Below are 26,512 nucleotides of genomic sequence, written 5' to 3'. Positions count from 1 at the left end.
AATTGTCAAGAATGTCAAGTGTTTCAGCAAGTAAATTGAGGATTCCTACAAATGGCATTACAATCAGGTATTCAACTAAGAACCTAGAAAACACTCTCTGATGCTGGGGACTACAAAAATAATGTAAGTGAATTAATCCGTAGACACATGCTTAGGGTTGAGTCGCATCAATTTAGACATTGCTTGTAGCGTTCACAGGGAACCTGTTGGAGCACTATGTAAAGTACATAGTGTGCTATGATGAAACTTTGAAGCATGTTAGGGAACACTTCTCAATCCTACCCGAAAGCAAGGTCAAATTACAAATGTCTAGTTATGCCCCTGATAAAGCTAGTTAAAAATTGTGCATATCTCCCTTACAAACTACTATACAAATCTATCCATTCAAGATATTATTAAAAGTTAAGGTGTCATTAAGGAAACTGAGTGATCTTTGCTGAAAAATGTACATAGGTTTGTTAAAGACATTATTTTCAGGTCACTGGCCACTTGCAGCTAAAGCAGAATCAGAAAGAGATTGCAAATCCAATGAAGAAATAATCTTCTGTCATATAGTCCATGTAATATACAACTAGGCAGGTATATGGGCCAGGTTTATGGCACAAACCTTTAAACAAATGTGCATTTAGCAGGTGACTAGTGGGCAAAGTACATCCAGACACTTGTAAAGCAGATGCCAATGAACTAATAAACATGTCTCAACACTGGATGATATTTATCAAACCAGAACCTACTTACTTGTAAAGAAATATATCCTAATTGAAATTACGTTTTTGCACTTATTGTGTAAAAAAAATCACATAGAAATATTACATAATGAAATGCATCTTCTTCATTACTGTGTAAGTTTTGTTGAATGCATTTAAAATATATCACCATGGCGATACTCCCTTGCTGACCTCAGTAGTTCCCATGCATGTAATATTCTGAAGCTTGTAGCATTCAGGTAGCACTTTTCCATTTTGTACTGTTTACCATATATTTAAAGGGGTTACATTGTGCTGGAGGGAAGAGGAACTGCAGTTTCAGAGATTCTTTTAGTCTTCTTTTAGTTCTTTTTGTTCTTAAGTTTTAACACACACACACATCCTCATCATCTATTAATTTATATAGCACCAGTAATTCTGCAGCACTGTACAGAGAACTCATTCAAATCATTCCTTGCCACATTGGAGCTTACAATCTAAATCCTCTAACTTACACACACACAGACCTAGAGAGTCTAACGGCAATTTAATAGCAGCCAATTAACCTACCAGTACGTTTTTGGAGTGTGGGAGTAAACACACACACATACGGTAGAACAAACAAACTCCACACAGATAAGGCCATGGTTATGAATCGAACTCATGACCCCAGTGCTGTGAGGCAGAAGTGCTAACCCCTAATATATATAGCTAACCACTGACATATATATATATATATATATATATATATATATATATATATATATATATATATATATCTATATCTATTGTAACAAAGGGAGGCATTTATCTGACAAGATGCAAAGAAAACATACAAGCAGAGTAAGACATTGGCGCAGTTATGCACCTAGATTCAGGTTAAACCAAGTAAAGACTTATGTGTAGTTTAAAGTTGGTTAACTTACATGATTTGAAAGCTGCTTCCTCTCAGCAAACAGACAGGGTGTGTCTGTTAGTTCAAACAGAGCCAGTGATGGGCGTTTTCTCTTAAAGAGAAGGTGGGTGTGTCACCTGTCCATCAAGCTAAGGCTGGGGGAGGAGTATCATGTATAAAAGCTTGTTTGTGTCAGTTGTTCCCTGAGACCAACGCTGGGGAAGCTGGCTGGTCCTGAGAGAGAGCTGGTCTATGTATATCTAGCGTTTAGGGTCTCCAAAATTGCTGTGAAAGTATACGGTGTCAAAACATTTACCATCCTGACAATAAAACTACATAAAAAGGAAGAAGTTGTTCGCGTGTGCTTCTGCAGTAGCGGGCTCTTGCCACACTATATATATATATATATATATATATATATATACACCCACACATATATACACATATGCACACACATATATACATATATATATATATATATATATATATATATATATATATATATATATATATATATATATATATTTAAAGAGAGATGGAGGAGGAGGCGCACAATAGTGTAGTATATTGATATAAAATGGGATCACACAGAAATCCACAATAGGACCAAAACACCAGTGAAGAAGAAACCAGAAACCAGATACTGTAGTGCATCACCCTCATCATTGCAATTGGGTGATGGCACTACAAAGTATTTGGGGTCTCATATACACTCTTATAAAAGAGTTGAATTTTCTGAGTGCTGAAATCCTAATATAGCACTGTATTTTTCTGAATTTGCACTACAAAGTGTTTGGGGTCTCATATACACCCTTATAAAAGAGCTGATTTTTCTGAGTGCTGAGTGCTGATATCCTAATATAACACTGTATTTGGAAACCCATGTACCTAAGCTGCCCACCCTCCAGTATGTACTCAGAAAGAGTTTTTAGCACAGCCGGGAACCTTGTCAGTGATTGACGTAGGAGGTTACTTCCTAAAAATGTGGAAAAGATGATGTTCATCAAAATGAACTACATCTTCCACGAGGAAGAACTTTACCGGCAAATACATCAAAGTACTGAAGCTTCTCTGGCGGATTCCAGCGGAGCTGAATTAATAGTCTGTGATGATGATGTACACACTGATGAGGGTGAGGATGATGCTGAAGATGATGACGACATCATCTTGACAGTGTAGAATTCACTTCACAGCACTGTTGGTCTAACATGCTGTCAGGCGCCATCCCGCCGTCTCCTCGGGACGGTTGCCTGCATCAGTTCCCGGCGAGTCTGGTTGCCTGGAAGTTCCGGCTGGCTGGTGCGGCCTTCTGCGCATGCGCGTCCCGTTGCTAGGCAACGGGACGCTACTCCATAGTCTCGGCGGCAGCTGAGATCAGAGCTGCCGCCCACTGCCTCCCATTGGTCCCTCAATAGATATAAGGCACTTCCTGAGTACTCACCTGTGCCAGAGTATCAGGTCTTCCTGCCTCCAGCGTGTTAGTGTATATTCTAGTCCTCTGCATTGTTCCTGACTATCCTCGTGCTGCTTGTGACCTTTTGACCCGGACCGTTTGACCACCTCTATTTGGATTCTCCTTTGTACTGCGCTACCTGAACGTTATCGACCCGGCTTGTCTCACCATTCTTCTGGATATCCTTGTGTACCTCGTACTACCAGAACGTTACCGACCAGGCCTGTCTGACACCTCTTGTACCTCGCTGTTGACTCGTGGGAGGACCGCGACCTGCGTGTCCCTGCAGCGGAGTCCATACTTCCTTGCGGGGGTTCCTGGTGAATACCAGCGACACATTAGATTCCGCACTTTCCTCTGAGTTGCGCCAACAATAGCAGGTACGCAATATAGTTGTGACACATGCCTTTAGGGCATTGATAGCTGGTTTAGTGGGGGCCCAAGCAAACCAAGCACTTAAGCCACAAAAGTGGCAGCCCTTGTCACTGAAGTGCTTGGTTTGTTAAAGTGTGCATGTTCTTTGTAAGATCCAACATATGGGTGGGTGGGAGGGTCCAAGGACAATTCCATCTTGCACCATTAATCTTTCCTGGCACTGATGTTTGTTTCTGCTATTACTCTAACAAGCCCATTGTTAGCTTCTTTAGGGAGGGCCTATCAGTAATTGCATTGTATTTTTCTGAATTTGCACTAATAAGTGTAGGGTCTAATATACACCCAAAGAGAAGAGGTTATTTGGTCATTTTTATTAATCTACAAGTCTTTGCAGGCTTTTTTTCTTAATTTGCACTAATAAGTGTAGGGTCTAATATACACCCAAAGAGTAGAGGTGCTTTGGTCATTTTTATTAATCTACAAGTCTTTGCAGGCTTTTTTTCTTAATTTGCACTAATAAGTGTAGGGTCTAATATACACCCAAAGAGTAGAGGTGCTTTGGTCATTTTTATTAATCTACAAGTCTTTGCAGGCTTTTTTTCTTAATTTGCACTAATAAGTGTAGGGTCTAATATACACCCAAAGAGAAGAGGTGCTTTGGTCATTTTTATTAATCTACAGGTCTTGGCAGGCTTTTTGTGTGAATTTGCACTACAAAGGGTCCAATATACACCCAAAGACAAGTGCTCCATTGCTAAGAGTCATTGATGAATAGGAAGATAAGCAGGCTTGTCTTCTGAAATTACAGGCAAATTCAACAGTGTTATATTAAATAAACAGACACATAGGGGGAGAAGGAGAGGAGGGAGACAGATAATTAATCATCTTCCTCTTTCTCAGGACTGTCAATGGTGTTATAGTCTATTTTTAAGATGAGGTGATTCCTGGCAAGCCAAATAGCGCCCTTGCATGTTTTGGTTTTGTTTAGCCATTTTTTTTTAAATTCCATTTTTTGGGCTACAATCACATAATGTTGCTCTTTTTTTGATCCTTCATTATTATTAACCTCAATAACACTAATTTCAAGTCATTTGCAGTCAATTTGGACCATCTCACAGGTCACAATATCATTTTCATACACTTTCGGACAAATACTGCAGCGACCTGGCTGGATGCTAATGACTCAAACACACGGCAGTTCCTAGCACATCTAGGACACATTGGCACACATTGGCAGAAAAGAAAAGTTGTGCAAGATGGAATTGTCCTTGGGCCCTCCCACCCACCCTTATGTTGGATCTTAAAAAGGACATGCACACTTTAAAAAACCAAGCACTTCAGCCACAAAAGTGCCATTCCTTGTGGCTGAAGTGCTTTGTTTGTTTGGGCCCCCACAAAACAATGTAACAATGTCGTTAAGGCACCTAAGGTAACAGTGCTGTTAATGAACTCTACTGTGGCAAGATGTTGTTGTCATCATCGTCAGCCTCATTCTCACCCTCATCAGTGTGTACATCATCCTCACACATTATTAATTCATCACTGCTGGAATGCACCATTACAGAAGTATTTTGATGTAATTGGCGGGAAAGGCTTTCCTCGTGGAACTTGAAGTTCAGTTTTATAAACATCATCTTTTCCACATTTTGAGGAAGTAGCCTCCTATGGCGATCGCTGGCAAGGTTCTCGGCTGTGCTAAAAACTCTTTCCAAGTACACACTGGAGGGGGGCTGCTTAGGCAGTGCAAAGGGAGTTGGTACATGGGTCTCCAAATTCCCTTTTTTTCCTCCAAGTATGTAAAGGGACTGATGTGTCTATTTCTGTGTTGTCATGAAAATAATCCTCCACCATCCTTTGGATGCTGATAGTAGGATCAGGTGGAGTTATGGCAGAGTTGTCATGTTTTTTGGTCAATTCTTTTAGACCAGAAAAGATGTCAAAATTTTGTGCTGAGTCATCTGCATCATCCCTGGTCTCTTGGGAAAGCTAAGTTTTTTCCTAGCAGCACTTAAGTGAAAAACTGAAGGTGGAGACGGCGTCCTGGAACTTAACACTTGGGCTGTCATCTTGCTCACCAGGAGCTCCTTGCAGCTCTTCAGATCTGGGTCAGTTGGAAACAAAGAGAAGACATAGCTCTTAAACCGAGGATCAAGCATAGTCGCCAAAATGTAGTGATCCGATTTCAAGATTTTGATAACTCTTGGATCCTCCAGGCGAAGCGAATAAAGTACTTGATCTACAAGTCCAACATACTTAGCGTAATTGCTTTGTCTAATCTCCTCCTTCAGTTTCTCAAGCTGCCTTTCCAAAAGTCTAATTAAGGGATTCACTTGACTCAAGCTAGCAGTGTCTGAACCCCCTTCAATTGTGATTACTTCCAATGGTTTCAGCACCTTGCACAACTCGGAAAGTATTCTCCACTGCAATTGACTAAAATACATCCCCCCTCCTTTCCCAATGTCATGGCTTGTGGAGTAAGTGTGGATGGATTTTCGTTGTTCCTTCTTCCGCAGAAGAATATACAGGGTGGAATTCCACCTTGTCACCACCTCTTGCTTCAGTTGGTGGCAGGGTAAATTAAAATGCTCTTGCATCTGCTGCAATCGCCTACACGCTGTTGCCGAATGCCGTAAATGTCCAGATATTTTACGGGCCAAAGACAGCATCTCCTGCACGTCCCTGTCATTTTTTAAAAAGCTCTGCCACACCAAGTTCATTGTGTGAGCAAAACAGGGAATATGATGGAATTTAGTAGCCCAATAATGCCATTTTTTCAAACCTTCTGGTAGAGCTGAGGAATAGCTTTTCTACTGAAATGGTGTCATGATAGAATTTGGTAACGGGGACACAATACCTGAAATAACTGTCTAAAACCATCTGCATTAATAGTGGATATTGGACGCAGATCTAATACTAGCATAGTCACCATGGCGTCTGTGATCCGCCTTGTGACTGCGTGACAGCTTTCATACCTGCTTCCGCTTGCAAAGGATTGTTTAACAGTCAATTGTTGTAAACTACTAGTAATCTTCTTCTTGGTCTGCTTCTGGGATGAAGATTCACCCCTTACAGCAGCAGCAGCAGTGGGACTAATGCTCAAGGATTCTTCTGAGGAATCCAGGATGGTGGAGGAGTCATCTAGCCTTAGCAATTTAGATGCAGGACTAACTCCGATCGCTACTATTGAGCATAGATGAGGACGGTGTTGTGGGTGTAGATAGCAGGCGTCGGGATGTAGGTGAGAGAAGGGTCCTAGCTGATGATGGACTGCTTGTTGTTATTTTTTTTATCATAAGTTTCTGATTTTCCCAACAGCTTGCCATGAACTTGCTTCAAGTGGCGTAACATGGATGAGGTTCCTAAATGGTTAAGGTCCCTACCTCGAATGACTGTGGCTTTACATACGCTACAACTGGCTAGACAACTGATGTCAGGATTTGGGCAAAAATTATTTCACACATAAGAAGTGGATTTTTTGGTCTTATGTCCAGGCATGACAATGTCCTTCTTCTTATCACATGCCACAACTGATTCCACCAGTGCAGGACTTACACAAACAACATCATCCTCATCAATATCCTCATTAGCGCCCTCGTCGGCTACACAAATATCCCCCTCATCCTGTTGCAATTCCAAAGTGGCATCCTCAATTGGTGTATCACTGGCTACACTTGGGCTGTTTAGGCACACATCTGCAGAAATGCTGAAATGGGCCTTTTTTACACACTATCAGAATGGTCACGATTACACATAGCACTCGTGGATAGACTCTCCTCAGGGATTTGTGTAATTTCTGAATCTAAACATACATTTTCCTCTAATGCCTTACTGTTTTCTTCCAGTTCGGCGTTTACAAGTAAAAGTATTTGGACACCCCTTTTGGAGTCCGAATGACAAGGTCTTGCTTGGTCACGTCTGACCTTACAAGAAGATGCCTCAGTGACAGTTGCCGATCTCGCACTCATAGAGAAAGGCGAAGTCCTCATTCTTTCTTTGCCACTGCGTGTGCAGAATGGCATATTGGCAATTTTATTTTTTTCTGCAGATAACTTTGCCTGGATTACAGGGCTTATTTTCTTGACCGAGGTAAAAGGTGTTTTTTTTACATTTTTGTTTCCCGGACTTAAAAACACTATGCACGTTTACATAGGCTTTACCAGATGATGTAGAGTTTTTACTATTATCATGACTGGTACCAGCAGCTGCTTGGTGCTCCTGCTCTTCTGTGTACTGCTGTGAATCCATTTTGATAACACCATACACTTTGATTGCAAATTCTGAAGAAAAGCCTGCCAGGCCTAGTATTTGTATTCCAGCAATGACAATTAGCAATGGAGCAATGGAGCTCTCCTCTTTGTGTGTAACCTATATAACACCGTACAATTTTACTGCAAATTCAGAAGAAAAGCCTGCCAGGCCGAATATTTGTATTTCAGCAATGACACTTAATAATGGATCACTCCTCTTTGTGTGTAACCTATATAACACCGTACAATTTGACTGCTAATTCAGAAGAAAAGCCTGCCAGGCCAAGTATTTGTATTTCAGCAATGACACTTAGCAATGGAGCACTCCTCTTTGTGTGTAACCTATATAACACCTTACAATTTTACTGCAAATTGAGAAGAAAAGCCTGCTAGCCCTAGCATTTGTATTTCAGCAATGAGATTTAGCAATGGAGCAATGGAGCTCTCTTCTTTGTGTTTTACCTATATAACATAGTAGAATGTGACTGCAGAATTACACCAAGCCTGCCAGCCCTAGGATTTGTATTTCAGCAATGAGAATTAGTAATGGAGCAATGTAGCTCTCCTCTTTGTGTGTTATCTATATAACACAGTAGAATGTGACTGCAGAATTACACCAAGCCAGCCAGCACTAGTATTTGTATTTCAGCACTGACAATTAGCAATGGAGTAATGGAGCTCTCCTGAATGTCACTTTAGACTTTGTTGAACATCGCTACCCCCTCCTCTTTCTATTCTGTCTATGTTGCTGGCCAACTGCTCTACAGACTGTGCTAACCCTTCTGTTTCTCTCTATGAAATGGCGCTAGATGGCCGTGGAGGGCGGTACTTATAGATTTCAAAACTCATGAGATCCGAGATCTCATGACTTTTTGCCTCATTTTCAATTCCCAAAAAGCCCGAAAATACCAAGTCGGCTCGGCTCAGTACTCGGATATGCTAAGTTCGGGTGTCCTCTGTTCTCGGGGAACCGAGCCTGAGTATCTCTAATATATATATCGATCTATCTATATATATATATATATATATATATATATATATATATATATATATACGTATATATATAAAGAACTCACTTGGGATTTATATGTTTATATAAATATAATGGGCCTCACTTTTATAGTTTGACATAAGTAGTACTTACACATACTTGGTCTGATTCCTCCCGGCACATATCTGCTGATTTTGAGTGTATTGTACTTAAAATCAATCTGCGCATGCCCAGAACCGGGACATATGCCAGTAAACGAAGCTTTGTCCGCTCCGTCTTCAAACACAAAAACCACTTAATACAGCCTACGATTCTGGGATGTGAATGGGGCAGGAAAGGGGCATTTTACCACAGTCAATGTACAGTAAGGGCGTGCCAACCCAAAGCGCATGCTGTCACACCCGAATCAAGCTCTAGGAATCTCAAAAGTGTTGTCATCTCTCTTGATCCAGCTACTGGGCTAGTCTAAGAGATGACAGTCTTGTATGTACAGTATAACAAGTGTTTGCAATCACAAGAAGCTGTAAGAAATGTATTTTATGCACAATAGACAATAACAACATCCTAATAAATGTATTTCATGGGGGGGATGTTAAAAAAACACTTTTTTTAATTTTTTTACTGTTTTATCATTAATGCTTTTATTTACTAGTGGAATTAATTCTATATTTTTTTCTTCCTTAAGTTCTTTTGTGAATTTATAATCCACATAGTTATCGAACGTATTGTGTAGTGTCTTGTGTAGTAGAGCACAGTAGACCTAAACCTGAATGCAACAACGCATGTATCTTGAGATCCGTTTCTTGACGAATGTTGGCGTGTGCAAAGCCGAAACACGTGGGTTTTACACCAAATGCAGGTTGCACTCAGTATGCATGCCTTGATGAAACAGGCCCACTGTGCATACCTACCAAGATTCATCCATTGTTAGAGTTAAGCATATCTTAGACCCCTTATGCCTGGAGAGGTGGAACAGGGCTGGGCAAGCTTAGGTTCAGTACAGTACGGGTGTTTTCACGTAAATGTAGCATGCTCACTGAAGATGTAAGTGTAAGGATATGTGCTGATTATAACACCAGGCGCACTATCTAACCACTTCTGATTGGCTGCTTGCATATTGACCCTTTCCACTTATACCATTTGATCGTTAGCTTTGTGGTTAAATTATATATTAAGTTGTGTCCATTCATCTAGATTTATTATTTTTAATTTCACTTTGGACTACTGAAGTAAAGAAGAGTCCTATTGGGTTTATAAAGCAGGAAACAATGCATGTGGGGGTTTTCTTATACTTAAGATAAGGAAAATGCAGTGTTTGCATTTATTCACAGCACTGTAAATACACTATTCCATCCTGTGCATATTTCACTTTATTACTTTATATTGTGTTTGAATAGGGTAAAGCACTTATAACTAATACTGTGTCCGTATGCTATAGTTTGGTGTGAAAATACACATATATACTCTTGATAGAAATATTGCTGTTTCAATTTGGTCATATATAATAATAGCAATAATAATAATAATTGTATTATCCTTATGGATTTTCTCCCAATAGGATTCAAAGCACATATTTTGCAGAAAGTGAGAAATGAGCAAAGTTGCTGTCCTAGGTAGTCATTCACATAAGTGAATATATTTGGACGTATCTTGAGATATGTGGCACTCAAAATACGCACATAAGACTGCAATTTTGCCACCGATTTTTACACGTACTCTCAGGCCACAAAAATGCGCCCAACTCTTAATGAAGTCCCATAGATGTATCATTCAAAAATTTGGACCCTGTTGCACAGTTTACAGTAAATCCTTCATTTCCCTCTGTTGTTATTCATACACATTTCTCTGAATGTGAAATACAAAAATGTGTTTTCCTGGCATACAAATCAATTTTTATCTTCAAATGTCTTTTTGCATGGTTCACTGCCACAAACTGTTTTATCTAAATTTCCCCTAGAACTCTAAGTAGTTTAACATAGTAATTTATATCATACTCTATCTACAGACACGGTTGGAAATGGACAAGTATCTTCTGGGTCATGTCCCTCCACTACACATACTTTCAGACAAAAAATACAGAAGGGAGAGTGCTTCAGTTGTCGATGAATTCTTTGAAGCAGAAAAGCCCGCCCAGGCTCCATACAGTCTAAACATCAATGTAATTCTACCAGACACAAATCACCTTCGTACAGGTTTGTACCGGCCATCGAAGACTTTCACTGTTCTTCCACAAATAAAGACAGAGCCAGGTAGTGAATACCCCCAGTCATGCTCTGCTTCCTTAACCCAGACTCTGCCAGATTTCACCAGTGTGTTTAATATGCCCCATTCGGTGGCAGTGAACAACATATTTATAAAGCAGGAAGCACCTTCAGAAGTTCCATTGTCGACCAGTGACACAACCCAGACTCATCTTTACCATATGTCTGTAGCCAATGATGCACTGAACTTGGTCCAATCCAATGGAAACACATCCCTAGTAAATGCAGTTAGTGGAACTACCATTACAACAACAAATGGAAGCTCACCTTCTTTAACACATTCTACAAGGCAAAACCTTGGAAAGCAGATCCAGTGCTTGAGTCAAGATGGTGTTCTGGTTTCTGGGCAGTTTTACCAGTCTCCATCTGTCACTTTACCCCCTTCACCTCCCAATTCTCAGCCAGGGAGTCCAGAAAACCAATCAGAGTTGATCAACACCATATCTCCACCTCCACCTCCACCTTATGAGGCTACATTTGGACTGAAACTGTTACAAGCTTCATCAGTTCACACTGTGTCCACTCCATTGGTGTCGGTGTTACCACAAGGACAAGTGATTATGTCAGTCCCCAGGTACAATCGACGAAATAACCCTGAACTTGAGAAAAGACGAATCCATCACTGTGATTATCCAGGTAAGCAAATATAAGCTGAGATGCATCTACTTCAACTATATATGCCCCTACTCTATCCCAAGTCTGTCTGGAAACACAGATGTTCTACATATAAAGTATGGGATCTTTTGAGATATCTTTATTTATAATTTTTCAATATAAAACATAGAAAATGGTGGTTAAAAATGAAGTAAGGAAAACAAAAGGCCTTAATATTAAGCTGCTATCCTCTGCCATTTAGCCTGCTTATACCCCATAGTTAATTATAGAATAGTTTATCCTGAAACCAGTTATCCAGAAAGTTCAAAAGAGCAAAAAAGAAAGAGTAAATAATTGCTGTTGTTAGATCATAATGGCATAAGTCATGGTTACCCAGCAGAGAGCAGCTGGAGTCACATAGGTCTATGATATGAGCACCAAATATAGCATTTTGTCACCATACATTATGGAGGAACAATTTCAGCCACACATCTGTTATTTGTAGGGTATTTGGTATTTATTTTTTATTATTGAATTAAATAACAATTTACAGTTTTTGTGCCCTGTATTAAATTTGTGTTATAATATTTACTCAGGTTGTACAAAGGTCTACACCAAGAGTTCACACCTCAAGGCACATCAAAGAACACACACAGGTAATGAGATGTATGCAATGTAAAAAATGTGCATGTTGTCCTGTCCCCTTCGTGGTAATTCAGTTGTGACATAACTGTGCATATCGTCTTATCTATAACAAAGTTTTTCAAACATTTTGATTGGGTGTCCCATTAATGATGGTACATGCTTACCAATCATCTATTTCCTCTGTTGTTTATCAGTTTATCCAAAGACCGTCATACAGTGCGTATATTTAGGCCTGAATAAGTACAATTTTTACCAGGTAATCCTTCATATTTTTGAACCTTTACAAAAACTTCTAATTTGTTTTGAATATGTTGTATTTATTACTTATAAATAAAGATATTTAGGGCCCGAGTCATTAAGGAAAGTAAGGCAAAATAGGAGTAAATGTTCTCCGGGACAAACCATGTTACAATGCAAGGGGTGCAAATTAGTTTATTATTTTGCACATATGTTAAATACTGGTTGTTTTTTCATCTAGCTCACAAATACTTGATAGCTTTATTTTTACACTAAAATGTTAAGTTGATCTAGGACATGCCCTATCCCAACTATAAAATAAATCCCTATGTTTTAAATTTACCTTCCCTTCCAATGCAACATGGTTTTGCCCAGGTGCAAAGTTACTCCTTTTTTTATGCTTTGCTCTCCTTAATGACTCAGGCCCTTAGAGTTTAATTTAAATGGTGGAAATACCTCTTGAATCTGGGATACATGTACCACAAGTTGAGAACCGCTTGTCTATAATATATGTTTTTTATAATCTAAATATATTGCAAAGATTATTACATCTGGTAAAAGTTTTAAATAAAGGTAAAATTTTTCCAGACAGGGCTTGCGCTTGGGTAGAACAAAGAGGGTAATTGTCCGAGGCCCCAGTCTTTCTCTCTTGTATTGCGAAAATCAGTGTTATAATGTGTCACTTAGCCAAAAGTGTAGTGTAGAAGTGTGGATAAGTGATTGCAGAAGTCAACTAACACACTTTCATGTGGCCAGGTGAATTAGTTTAGTCTGAAAGGATAGAGAGGAATGTTTGGTAGGCATGCTGACTTAGGCTGTATTGCATCTGGATTACTTCAAGCCCAAGCCACAGAGAACATTAGGCCTCCTCAGCACACTAAAGCTGTCAACATGTGGTCTGATCATGTCATTTGGCCTAAGCAGAAACAAGGGAAAAGGGTGACAGCACCGCAGCAGGTTGTGACCTTCCTCCCTATTAATGTTATAAATTACCGTATTGGGAGGGGGTGCTTCATTCAATGTTTAGTTATCACACAGAAGCAAGGAACAAATTACCCCTGCAATCACTATGCTCTATTACTATCCAGGGACTCTTTTCCCAACCCTTCCTTTTTGAAGCATTTTGAAGTTGGGCGATTGTTTGCACACCCTAAGCGTTTTCTGCCTGTATTTGCATGCTGATCTCAATTTTCACTGGGAGATATAACAGATTAACATCTACCCACCTGCTTCTCCATGATCATACTACCCAGAATCAAACCAAAACTGGTCTCCAAAATTATAAAGAATAAGCTTGAACCACTGACAAACAACTTATGGCTATTCCTTGGTCTTGCTGCATTCTTCCGTGCTGGTCATGTACTTATTGGCTCTATCGGTAATTCCCCATGGATTAAAGGACTACCACTAGCTTGCTTGTTAATTACTCGCTGGGTAGAAGAAGGGGTTAAATGCTGCAGGTGGATCCACTTTACTTCAGATCTGGGAGAGATATCATGTCAGTGTTCATTTTCAGTATGAAACTGCTGAGAGGGAGGATAGCATAAAAATGTCCATTAAACGTTTCTCTGGCTGCACTGATATATCCAGGAAAGCAAAAGGGAAAGCGTTAATAGCCAGGATCAATTGTTTATAGTTATGGCATGTCCACCTCATTACGAGGTTGTCATGTGCAAATGCAGTCCTTAGAAATACAATAATTAAAAAAAATACTATTGCAAAAATCATGCATATTTTTCCTTGATGTTTTAATTTTTCTTGTTAAAATGGCCATTTCTGTTTTATTAGTAATTATTTGTTCTTCTTTTTCTTATAATTAGTAGTAGTATTATCATCCTTTTTTTTTTTACATATTACTAAACCAGAAGGTGAGTATGGCTATAAAAACATATCTATCTATTCCATTATGCTAAAAATTCCTATCTACCTCAACGAAAAAAAAGTTTTACTTTCCTTAATGAATCAGGTCCACAAAGTGCAACAGGCTTTTGATTTAAAACGCACGTAAATAGGCACATCAAGGCACGTATCTCAGGTTACTGTGCTCTACTACACAAGACTGCAGGCAACGTCCAAAGCCTATGTGGATTATAAATTCCCAAAATAATGCAAAGAAAAAAAAGAAAATATAGAATTAATGACACCAGTTAATAATAAAGGCATTAATGATAAAATAGTTTAAAAAAAAAAAAAAGTTTTTTTTTAGATTAATTTTTTCCTATGAAATACATTAATTAGGATGTTGTTAATGTCTACTGAACAGAGATACGACAGAAAAAAAGGTTACTTTGCCATGCCTAGAGCTTGATTCGGACACTGTTTGGCATATCCTTACTGTAAATTGACCCCGTTCTCTCCCTGGAATAGTAGGCTGTGATAAGTAGTTTGCATTCGAAGATGGAGTGGACAGGGATGCGTTTACTGGCGTATGTCCCGGTTCTGGGCATGCGCAAAGTGACGGAGTATGATACGTTCAAAATCAGCACGTATGCACCTTGATGAATCAGGCCCTATAGGGGGAATTCAATTGACCGCGAGTAATATTGAAAAAACTAGATAAACTATATTTATCAGTAATGCATAACAATAAAAAGTTGATTTTCTTAAAATAATTTTCTTAAAAATAAAAATCACTAATTAAATATATTTATGTATGTTTTTGGTACAAATATGTATGTATTAATGTGTTTTGACATGGTATAGATGGTTCTATAGTAAAAAATAGTGAAATAAAAAATTATAAAAATATGCTAAAGAAAGAACTGTAATGGAGATATTATCAAATAGAATGGTTGTGTAATACAATCTAATGTATGAAAATGTATGCCAATCCTTTTTTTTGTTATACATGACCGTGTTAAACACTCCCCTTCACTGCCCTAAATACTTGCAAACACCAATGATTAACGCGCGGGGGCAGCTTTACCTCTTTTTCAATTTAATTGCATGAGTTTTAACGCTGCGTTAACGAAAAACGCCCGCTATAGCAGTTAAAAAACCCGCGTGGGATATTTTTTTTTAACACTGCGGGAAAAAAAATAATCTTGCGGTAAATTGAATTCCCCCAGTGTATTTTATTTGGTGAAATGCTAAACCTTAATGATACCAGCAAGAGTCAATCCTATTATTACTTGCTATTTTGTTTCAGCCACTTATTAGCCCTATATATGCAAAGCAGTGTGATTTCACTTGTGCAACAGCAATATCTAATAGTAAGTGTATTATATGCAAGGGAAGTTTTCTCACCAGGCGTGCTGTTCAAGTTCTGTCATAACTAGAGATGCTCACTGACCCCCGTGTTTTAGTTTTGGATCTGGATTACCGTCGTGTTTTGGTTTTGGTTTTGCCAAACCGCCATTGCATGTTTTGGTTTTGTTTGATTTTGTTTTACAATTTGTTAAAAAAATTACATTTTTTTGGGCTAAAATAACATAATTTAGGTATTATTTCGTCCCTACATTTATTATTAACCTCACTAACACTAATTTTGAGTCATTTCCATTCAATTTTGACCACCTCCTAGGTCACAATATGATTTTCATACACTTTCAAAGAAAAATTGCTGCAGTTCTTGCCAGTGATAAGAAAAAGGCCATTGTCATGCCTGGGCATAAGACCAAAAATCCACCTCTTAAGTGTGGAATTATTTTTACACAAATCCTGACAACAGTTGTCTAGCCATTTGTAGCATTTTTAAAGCCACACTCAGTAGAGGTAGGGACCTTAACCATCTGGGATCCTCATCCATGTTACATCATTTTTCAGCGAGTTCTTGGAAAGCTGTTGGGAAAATCAGAAACTTAGGTTAAAAAAAATAACAACAAGCAGTCCAGCATCATCTGCCTCCATTCTCTCAACTACATCCCAGCACCTGCAATCTACCCCCCCAACACCTTCATCATCAATATCCCCAGAACCAATAATTTACAGTTAAACAATCCTTTGCAAGAGGAAGCAAGTATGAAATCTGTCACAAAGCGGATCACAGATGTCAAAAGGACTATGCTAGTATTAGATCTGCGTCCAATGTCCATTATTAATGCATCTGGTTTTAGACAGTTAATTGAAGTCTTCTGTTCCTATTGCCAAATTCCATCACAACACCATTTTACTAGAAAATCTATTCCTCACCTCTTCTAGAAAGTTACAAAAAATGTAATCATTGGGCTACAAAATGCCATTCAACCCACTGTACACTTAACCACAGATATGTTGGCAAGTGGAACTGGGCAAAGTAAAGATTATATGACTGTGAAAGCCCACTGGGTTGGTCACTGGGTTGGTCATTCGCCTTCACAAGCAGGAAAAAGCAGCAGCATGTACCCAAGTACGTCACATTTTTCAGAAGTAGGCTATTCTGTGTATCAATAGCTTCACTAAGAGGCATACAGCTGACAATCTGTTCCAAAAACAAAGGGATGTCATTGAAAGATGGCTAATCCTGCTTGGACTCTCCTGAGGATATGTCATTTCTGATGACGACCCCAATATTGTTCAAGCATTACAGCGGTGTTGAATTCCATCACATTTCCTGTTTTGCACACACAATCAACTTGGTGTTACAGAACTTTTAAAAAATGACATGCAAGAGATGCTGTTTGTATCCGGAAAAATTTAGGGGCAATTTCTGTTTTCTGCAACAGCATGTAGGAGAATGCAGCAGCTGCAAGAAGACTAGCATTTGAGGGGAATGTACTTTAGTCCAACGAAGTAGTCACCTGTGAAGAGAGGGCAGACACGGTTAGCTTAAGTCAAGTGATTGCCTTAATAATACATTTTGACAAGGAGCTGTAGAAATTTAACGTGTGAAATAAAACAAAGTAAATGTGCTAACTATATTTTAATTGTAGACGAAATACTTAATTTACTTCGCAAGGATCCAAGACCTATCAACATCTTGTTTGGACGTCTCCTTCAGTTTCTCTGGCAACTGCTTGTTGTACAAAAATTTGCTTTCCCAAGACACCCAGTTGTGATGTAGATGATTCCGCACGACATTTTGATATTTGCTCTGCTGTAAAAGAATTGGCCAAAAATTGTGACAGCTCTGCCCTAAAATGAACTACTAATTCCATTTGGAAGGCCATTATCGGCAATTACATCATAGTACACAGACTTCTATGATGGTGGGATGAATTAGTATTATTTGAGGAAGATTAGCACTGAACCCTGCCACCTCTCCTGTTTCTGAGTGAGCTATGGTACAATAAAATGTAACTGCAGATTTAGACCAAGACTGTTAGCCCTATTATTTCTATTTCAGCAATTACAATTAGCAATGGAGCTCTTCTCTTTGGGTGTTACCTATATAACACAGTAGAATTTGCCTGCAAATTCTACAGACAAGCCTGCTTGTCTTCCTTTTCATCAATGACTCTTAGCAATTGAGCACTCGACTTTGGGTGTATATTACACCCAAACAGTATTAGTGCAAATTAGGAAAAATACAGTTTAATCCCTGCTAGGCCCTCCACCATCCTTTGCATGTTAATAGTAGGATTGGTTGCAGTTATGGGCAAGGACACACATTTTTTTGTCAAATTCTTCAAACCAGCCCAGATGTCAAACTGTTGTGGTCTGCCACCTGCATCATTCTTGCTTGTGTTTGGAAAGTGCAAATTGGTACCAGAACCTCACATGCCAGAACTGCTGCCACTGGTGCCACCCTGTTGCCAGTGGCGCAGGACTTATACAATCAACCGCATCCTCATCAGCGCCCTCGTCGGCTACCCAAATCTCCCCCTCATCCTCTTCTAATTCCAAAGTGTCATCCTCACTTGGTGTATCACCGGCTACACTCGGGCTGTTCAGGCACACATCAGCAGAACTGCTGAAAGGGCCCTTCTTTATGGGTGCATTATCAGAATACTCACGATTTGACATACCACTGGTGGATGGACTCTTCACAGGGATTGGTGTCATTTCTGATTCTGAGCATACTGTCACGGGCACTAGGAGTCTTTACCCAGGGATCACCAGGTGATAGGCTTACCAGAGCAGTATAGGTGGTAATATGGTACTCTGGTAGCAGGGTGATCACGGAACAGGAAATAGCAGATGATGAGATGCTCAGGAAAGTCTATGACTAGCAGCACTGGCAATATGGAGGTAGTAATACACGAGGAACTGTATGGACAAAGGACACGTGAAGGTAGTCAGTGGTCTGCGGTAGCAAGTTGTACCACTGCTATAGTGAGGAGGAATGTCCAACAGAAACGAGGAGGTGATGAGAGTCAGCGGTCTGCGGATAGCAAGTTGTACCGCTGTCTGAGTGAAGGAATGGAATCCAAGTGGAGGTATCCGGGGAGTCAGTGGTCTGCGTTAGCAAGTTGTACCACTGCTATGTGAGAGGATACTGGAACAGGTGAAACTGTAAACAGGAGTCAGTGGTCTGCCACTAGCAAGTCGTACCACTGAATATATATGTGAGGAGGTGCACGGGGAGAGACTGCAACACAATATATACACGGGCACCTTGACTTTGATCCACAGTAATATGCACAATATAAATGTATAAATGACTGAACAACACTGCCAATATAGAAAGTCTCTTGAAGTAATCCAGCATGAGATAACACAGTCAATGATGGCAGTAGAGTCAGCAGATAGTACACTCCAGAGGAGAACCAACACAGTCCAGCAAGGTATGCAATACACAGCACAGTCAATGGGAAGTATGCATACCGTGGTTCAGGAGAAGGCAGTCAGACAGGAGTGCAGAGATACCTGAAGGGCAGGAGGCCAGCAGGATACAAGTCCCTGGATGGGTGAAGCGGGGGTCTAGCAGGTGCAGCGCACAGGTAGGTAGACCAGCAGGGAACACAGGAAGGCGTGGAGAGCGGATCAGCAGTAGATGGATGAGTAGCGCTGAGAAGTCACAGCAGCGGGTCTCTGCGGGAACACGGAGGTAACCAATAGCAACCAGCAGGTGCAGTAACGATGGGACCCCGGAGCAGAGTTGAACTGGAACAGATGATCACGGAGAGTAGCGGGTAGCAATAGTGGCAGCAGACTCAAGGAAACACGGTAGAGTTGACGAGGACTGAAGACTGAAGCGCACAGAGGCAGCGGATAGGAATCAGCTAGCAGTCACGATGATGAAACACAGACGAGTTGCAGGTTGAAGACTGTAGTGCACGGAGGCAGCGGATAGGAATCAGCCAAACAGTCACGATGATGAAACACAGACGAGTTGCAGGTTGAAGCCTGTAGTGCACGGAGGCAGCGGATAGGAATCAGCTGGCAGTCACAATCATGAACAGGTGAGTGGATGTGGTTGAAGCCTGTAGTGCACGGAGGCAGCGGATAGGCATCAGCTAACAGTCCCAATGATAAATGGTAGAGTTGAAGTGATTAGAAGACTGTAGTGCACGGAGGCAGCGGATAGGAATCAGCTCACAGTCACGATGATACAGTAGATGGTAGAAGTGGTATGGGAACCACAGTAGTAGAAGTGGTTTGGAAACCACAGAGGTAGAAGTGGTTTGGAAACCACAGGAATCAGCAGGGCTGAATAAACAAGGAAACACAGGAACACCTTCAGAGGCTCATGGGGAATGAGACTCCAAGATCAGGCAACGTGGTGTTGACCACAGGTGCTTAATATAGGGAGGTTGCCTGATCTGCCAATTAAGTTAAAGGAACATACACTGAAGGTTTGGAAAGGGCTGCGCATGCGCAGTCCCTCAGGATAGAGGACGTCCACGGTTCCTAATAGTCCGGGAAGAAGCACTCACAGTCCGGTGAGTGACAGTACCCCCCCTTTTAAAGGTGGGCACAGAACGCCTGGAACCGGGCTTGTCCGGATTTTTGGAATAAAACTTCTTCAGAAGGGCAGGAGCATTAAGATCTTCAGCTTTGATCCATGAACGCTCTTCAGGACCAAAGCCCTTCCAATGAACGAGGAAACGGAGGACTCCTCGCGAAATTTTTGCATCCAATACCTCAGTAATCTCGAAATCCTCCTCCTGATGAACTTGAACTGGCTGCGGTGCTGAGGGAGGAGTCGAGAAACGATTGATAATGAGAGGTTTGAGCAAGGACACATGGAAGGCATTGGAAATCCGAAGATTCTTAGGAAGAAGAAGTTTAACACATACTGGATTGATAACTTGAATGATCCTATATGGACCAATAAAACGAGGGGCGAATTTCATAGATGGGACCTTCAAACGAATATTTTTGGTAGATAACCAGACACGATCTCCAATTTTTAGTGGTGGAATAGCCCGCCTCTTCTTATCTGCGAAAGACTTATATTTGTTAGATGTCTTCTTTAGACAGGTTTTGACCTGAGACCAGATATTTTTGAAGGTCTGACAAGCAGTCTCCACAGCAGGAACTTGGGTGGGCGGGAGGGCAGGAAATTCCGGAAAAGACGGATGGTGACCGTAGACCACAAAGAATGGAGTTTTGGATGATGACTCATGGTACATGTTGTTATGGGCGAATTCAGCCCAAGGGAGCAATTCTACCCAGTTGTCTTGGTTGGCTGAAGAGAACATCCTAATAAAAGTCTCAAGATCTTGATTGACTCGTTCCGTTTGTCCGTTAGATTGCGGATGGTAAGACGATGAGAGTGCTAATCGTATGCCCAAGGTTTTACAAAGGGCCCGCCAGAATCTGGAAACGAATTGTACTCCTCTATCTGACACAATCTCAGACGGACATCCATGGATGCGGAAGATTTCTTTAATGAAATGTTCAGCCAGAGTAGACGAGGAAGGTAAACCGGACAGAGGGACGAAATGAGCCATCTTCGAAAATCTGTCTACCACTACCCAAATAGTATTGTGATTCTTACTTGGTGGCAAATCAGTAACGAAATCCATACTAATATGGGTCCAAGGCTTGGACGGAATGGGTAGTGGTCGCAGCAACCCTGCTGGAGTTCTGCGGGAGGATTTGAACTGAGAACATAAATCACAGGAAGCAATAAACTCTTTGACGTCTCTCCTCATTGAAGGCCACCAGTAACTACGAGAGAGAATCTCAAAGGTCTTATGTTCACCGGCGTGTCCAGAAAAACGAGAGGCATGGAACCACGAAAGGATTTTCCTCCTCAGAGTAGGAGGCACGAGGGTCTTCCCAAATGGTAGCATTTTGGTGGATGAAGCAGCCAGAGAAATACATTTGGGATCTAGAATAGCATGGTTGGGAACCTCTTCTACATCAGAGGACGTCACAAAAGCTCGAGATAGAGCGTCAGCTTTCTTGTTCTTAGCAGCTGGTTTGAAGGTTATAATTAATTCAAAACGGGAAAAGAAAAGAGACCATCTTGCTTGACGAGGGTTCAAGCATTGAGCAGATTGCAAATATGACAAGTTCTTATGATCCGTGAAGATCGTCACCGGATGGCGAGCTCCTTCCAACAAGTATCTCCATTCCTCTAATGCAGCTTTGATGGCCAGCAACTCCTTGTCCCCGATAGTATAGTTTTTCTCTGCGGGCAGAAGACCCCGAGAGTAGAAGGCACAAGGATGTAATTTTTGTTGCTCCGAGCGTTGGGAGAGAATAGCTCCTAAGCCCACATTAGAGGCATCTACTTCTAGGAAGAAGGGGAGTGTCACATCAGGTTGTCGCAGAATGGGAGCAGACGAGAAGGACTCTTTGAGGATTTGAAAGGCTTGGAGAGCCTCAGATGACCATTGCTTAGTATTAGCCCCTTTCCGAGTTAAGGCCACAATGGGAGATGCAATGGATGAGAAGTCTTGAATGAAGCGTCTATAGTAATTGGCAAAACCTAAAAAACGCTGGATGGCACGAAGAGTAGTTGGCTGAGGCCAATGTAGTACAGCATTTACTTTGTCTGGATCCATCTTCAGGCCAACTCCGGAAACTATATACCCCAAGAATGGAATCTGGGGTAACTCGAATGAACATTTTTCCAATTTGCAGAACAACGAGTTTTTCCGTAGTCTGGAGAGGACCTCTGCCACATGTTGGTGATGAGAAGGCAGGTCCTGTGAGAAGATCAATATGTCGTCCAGGTAGACAACGACACATACATATAATAAGTCCCGAAAGATCTCATTGATGAAACCCTGGAAAACCGCGGGGGCATTACACAGCCCGAAGGGCATTACTAAATATTCATAATGCCCATCTCTGGTGTTAAACGCGGTCTTCCATTCGTCACCGGAACGGATTCTAATTAAATTGTAGGCACCACGAAGATCCAACTTAGTAAATATCCGAGCTCCCTTGATGCGATCAAATAGCTCAGTGATCAGCGGAATGGGATACCGATTCTTGATAGTAATGGCGTTGAGTCCACGAAAATCTATACAAGGGCGTAATGATCCATCCTTCTTTTTGACGAAGAAGAACCCAGCTCCAGCGGGAGAGGTGGAAGGTCGAATGAACCCACGCTGGAGATTCTCCTGTATGTACTCAGATGTGGCTTGAGTTTCAGGTAACGAGAGAGGATAGACCCGACCCCTGGGAGGAGTCTTGCCAGGTAGAAGGTCGATCGGACAATCCCAAGAACGATGAGGAGGAAGACGTTCAGACTGAGCTTTATCAAACACATCGGCAAATGAAGCATACTGAGGAGGGAGTCCCGGGGAGGAAGATGAGATGGAAGATTGCTGTACTTTAAGAGGAATAACTTGAGAGAGACAACGATGGTGACATTCAGACCCCCAAGACGTAACTTGAGGGGTGCGCCAGTCAATCTGGGGAGAGTGACATTGAAGCCATGGAAGGCCTAAGACAATCGGACTTGTCGTAACAGGAAGAATTAAAAACGAAATTTCTTCATGGTGTAGTACACCAATCTGAAGGGTTACTGGAGACGTACTCTGGGTGATGAGACCATTGATGAGACGTGATCCATCTATAGCCGTCACAGTAATGGGTGTTTTTAAAGTGATCACTGGTAGGGACCATTGATTCACTAGTGATTTAGAAATGAAATTTCCTGCTGCTCCGGAATCAATCAATGCCTGTGACTCAAAGGATTTGGTAGCAAAGGAAATCGTAACATCGAAAGCGCAGACTTTAGATTTCATAGACAATGGAGAGGACTCCAGGGACCCTAACTTCACCTCTCCAGAACTAGTTAGGGCCTGGCATTTCCCGATTTCTTAGGGCAAGAACTGAGCATATGTGTGGAATCAGCACAATAGATACAGAGTCTATTCTTTACTCTTCGTTTCCTCTCTTCTAAAGATAATTTGGAACGTCCTATCTCCATGGGAATCACAGAAGGTGAAACTGGACGAAATTGAGGGTTTAAACGAAGAGGTGCTTTAGCAGAAGTTGTTTTCTCAGATTCTCTTTCACGAAATCTCATGTCTACACGATGGCAAAGAGAGATCAAATCTTCTAGTGACGAAGGGAGCTCTTGGGTAGTCAGTGCATCTTTAATTTTATCGGAGAGCCCCTGCCAGAAGGCGGCAACTAATGCTTCAGTGTTCCACTGAAGTTCAGAGGCTAAGATCCTAAATTGAATGACATACTGTCCTACTGTATGGGAGCCTTGTCGCAAACGAAGAATGCTGGAAGCAGCGGAGGTCACACGACCTGGTTCATCGAACACACTTCGGAACGTGGAAATGAATTTGGCACTATCTTGTAGAATTGGATCGTTTCTTTCCCACAGAGGGGAGGCCCAAGCCAGGGCTTGTCCAGAAAACAATGAGATAAGATAGGCCACTCTGGAACGATGGGTAGAAAAATTTTGAGGTTGGAGTTCAAAATGGACTGAACATTGGTTAAGGAAACCTCTACAAGTTTTGGGGTCCCCGTCATATTTTGACGGAGTAGGCAGGTGAAGCGTAGGAGCTGTAGACACCTGGGATGGCACTGGGGAAACGGAGGAAAGCACAGGAGCTTCAATACTAGCTGTAACAGTCTGTCCAGATGTTCCTTGGGAGGTTAACGATTGGTAACATTGAAGTAACAGCTGTTGGCGAGCATCCTGTTGCTCCACACGGCTGACCAGATGCTGCAGCATCTCTTTAGCAGTAGGTTCCGTATCTGGGTCTGTCATGGCCTGATCTTACTGTCACGGGCACTAGGAGTCTTTACCCAGGGATCACCAGGTGATAGGCTTACCAGAGCAGTATAGGTGGTAATATGGTACTCTGGTAGCAGGGTGATCACGGAACAGGAAATAGCAGATGATGAGATGCTCAGGAAAGTCTATGACTAGCAGCACTGGCAATATGGAGGTAGTAATACACGAGGAACTGTATGGACAAAGGACACGTGAAGGTAGTCAGTGGTCTGCGGTAGCAAGTTGTACCACTGCTATAGTGAGGAGGAATGTCCAACAGAAACGAGGAGGTGATGAGAGTCAGCGGTCTGCGGATAGCAAGTTGTACCGCTGTCTGAGTGAAGGAATGGAATCCAAGTGGAGGTATCCGGGGAGTCAGTGGTCTGCGTTAGCAAGTTGTACCACTGCTATGTGAGAGGATACTGGAACAGGTGAAACTGTAAACAGGAGTCAGTGGTCTGCCACTAGCAAGTCGTACCACTGAATATATATGTGAGGAGGTGCACGGGGAGAGACTGCAACACAATATATACACGGGCACCTTGACTTTGATCCACAGTAATATGCACAATATAAATGTATAAATGACTGAACAACACTGCCAATATAGAAAGTCTCTTGAAGTAATCCAGCATGAGATAACACAGTCAATGATGGCAGTAGAGTCAGCAGATAGTACACTCCAGAGGAGAACCAACACAGTCCAGCAAGGTATGCAATACACAGCACAGTCAATGGGAAGTATGCATACCGTGGTTCAGGAGAAGGCAGTCAGACAGGAGTGCAGAGATACCTGAAGGGCAGGAGGCCAGCAGGATACAAGTCCCTGGATGGGTGAAGCGGGGGTCTAGCAGGTGCAGCGCACAGGTAGGTAGACCAGCAGGGAACACAGGAAGGCGTGGAGAGCGGATCAGCAGTAGATGGATGAGTAGCGCTGAGAAGTCACAGCAGCGGGTCTCTGCGGGAACACGGAGGTAACCAATAGCAACCAGCAGGTGCAGTAACGATGGGACCCCGGAGCAGAGTTGAACTGGAACAGATGATCACGGAGAGTAGCGGGTAGCAATAGTGGCAGCAGACTCAAGGAAACACGGTAGAGTTGACGAGGACTGAAGACTGAAGCGCACAGAGGCAGCGGATAGGAATCAGCTAGCAGTCACGATGATGAAACACAGACGAGTTGCAGGTTGAAGACTGTAGTGCACGGAGGCAGCGGATAGGAATCAGCCAAACAGTCACGATGATGAAACACAGACGAGTTGCAGGTTGAAGCCTGTAGTGCACGGAGGCAGCGGATAGGAATCAGCTGGCAGTCACAATCATGAACAGGTGAGTGGATGTGGTTGAAGCCTGTAGTGCACGGAGGCAGCGGATAGGCATCAGCTAACAGTCCCAATGATAAATGGTAGAGTTGAAGTGATTAGAAGACTGTAGTGCACGGAGGCAGCGGATAGGAATCAGCTCACAGTCACGATGATACAGTAGATGGTAGAAGTGGTATGGGAACCACAGTAGTAGAAGTGGTTTGGAAACCACAGAGGTAGAAGTGGTTTGGAAACCACAGGAATCAGCAGGGCTGAATAAACAAGGAAACACAGGAACACCTTCAGAGGCTCATGGGGAATGAGACTCCAAGATCAGGCAACGTGGTGTTGACCACAGGTGCTTAATATAGGGAGGTTGCCTGATCTGCCAATTAAGTTAAAGGAACATACACTGAAGGTTTGGAAAGGGCTGCGCATGCGCAGTCCCTCAGGATAGAGGACGTCCACGGTTCCTAATAGTCCGGGAAGAAGCACTCACAGTCCGGTGAGTGACACATACATTATCCTCTAATGCCTTACTGTTTTCTTGCAGCTCAGCTTTGACGCGTAACAGTAGTTGTGCACGACTTTTAGACTCCAAATTACTTGGTCTTGCTTGCTCACGAGTGACCGTACAAGAAGAAGGCTTGGTAACATTTTTGGATCTGCCACTAATAGAGAAAGGCGAAGGCCTCATTCTTTTTTTTGCCACTGCGTGTGTAGAATGGCATGTTGGCAATTTTTCTATCGGCACTTAACTTTTCCTCAGCTACAATTCTATTTTGCTTCAACTTCGTAAATTTTTTTTGGGTGTGTGTTTTTT

General features: G+C 41.7%; 1 protein-coding gene across 1 annotated transcript in view; it reads left to right on the top strand.

The window, feature by feature from the left end:
- The window catches only part of LOC142100783 (Krueppel-like factor 5), an 81,164-nt gene that overhangs the window by 29,005 nt on the left and 25,647 nt on the right, over window positions 1-26,512 (top strand). Inside the window, exons 2-3 of the mRNA XM_075184588.1 lie at window positions 10,653-11,544; window positions 12,099-12,158. Of these exons, the coding sequence (XP_075040689.1) occupies window positions 10,653-11,544; window positions 12,099-12,158 (952 nt within the window). The remainder of the gene's footprint in view (window positions 1-10,652; window positions 11,545-12,098; window positions 12,159-26,512) is intronic.

Source organism: Mixophyes fleayi, chromosome 9 (assembly GCF_038048845.1).
Source record: "Mixophyes fleayi isolate aMixFle1 chromosome 9, aMixFle1.hap1, whole genome shotgun sequence".
In the NCBI taxonomy this organism is placed as follows: Eukaryota; Metazoa; Chordata; class Amphibia; order Anura; family Limnodynastidae; genus Mixophyes; species Mixophyes fleayi.
Note: the sequence above shows the minus strand (reverse complement) of the source record. Positions and strands in the feature narration are given on the sequence as shown.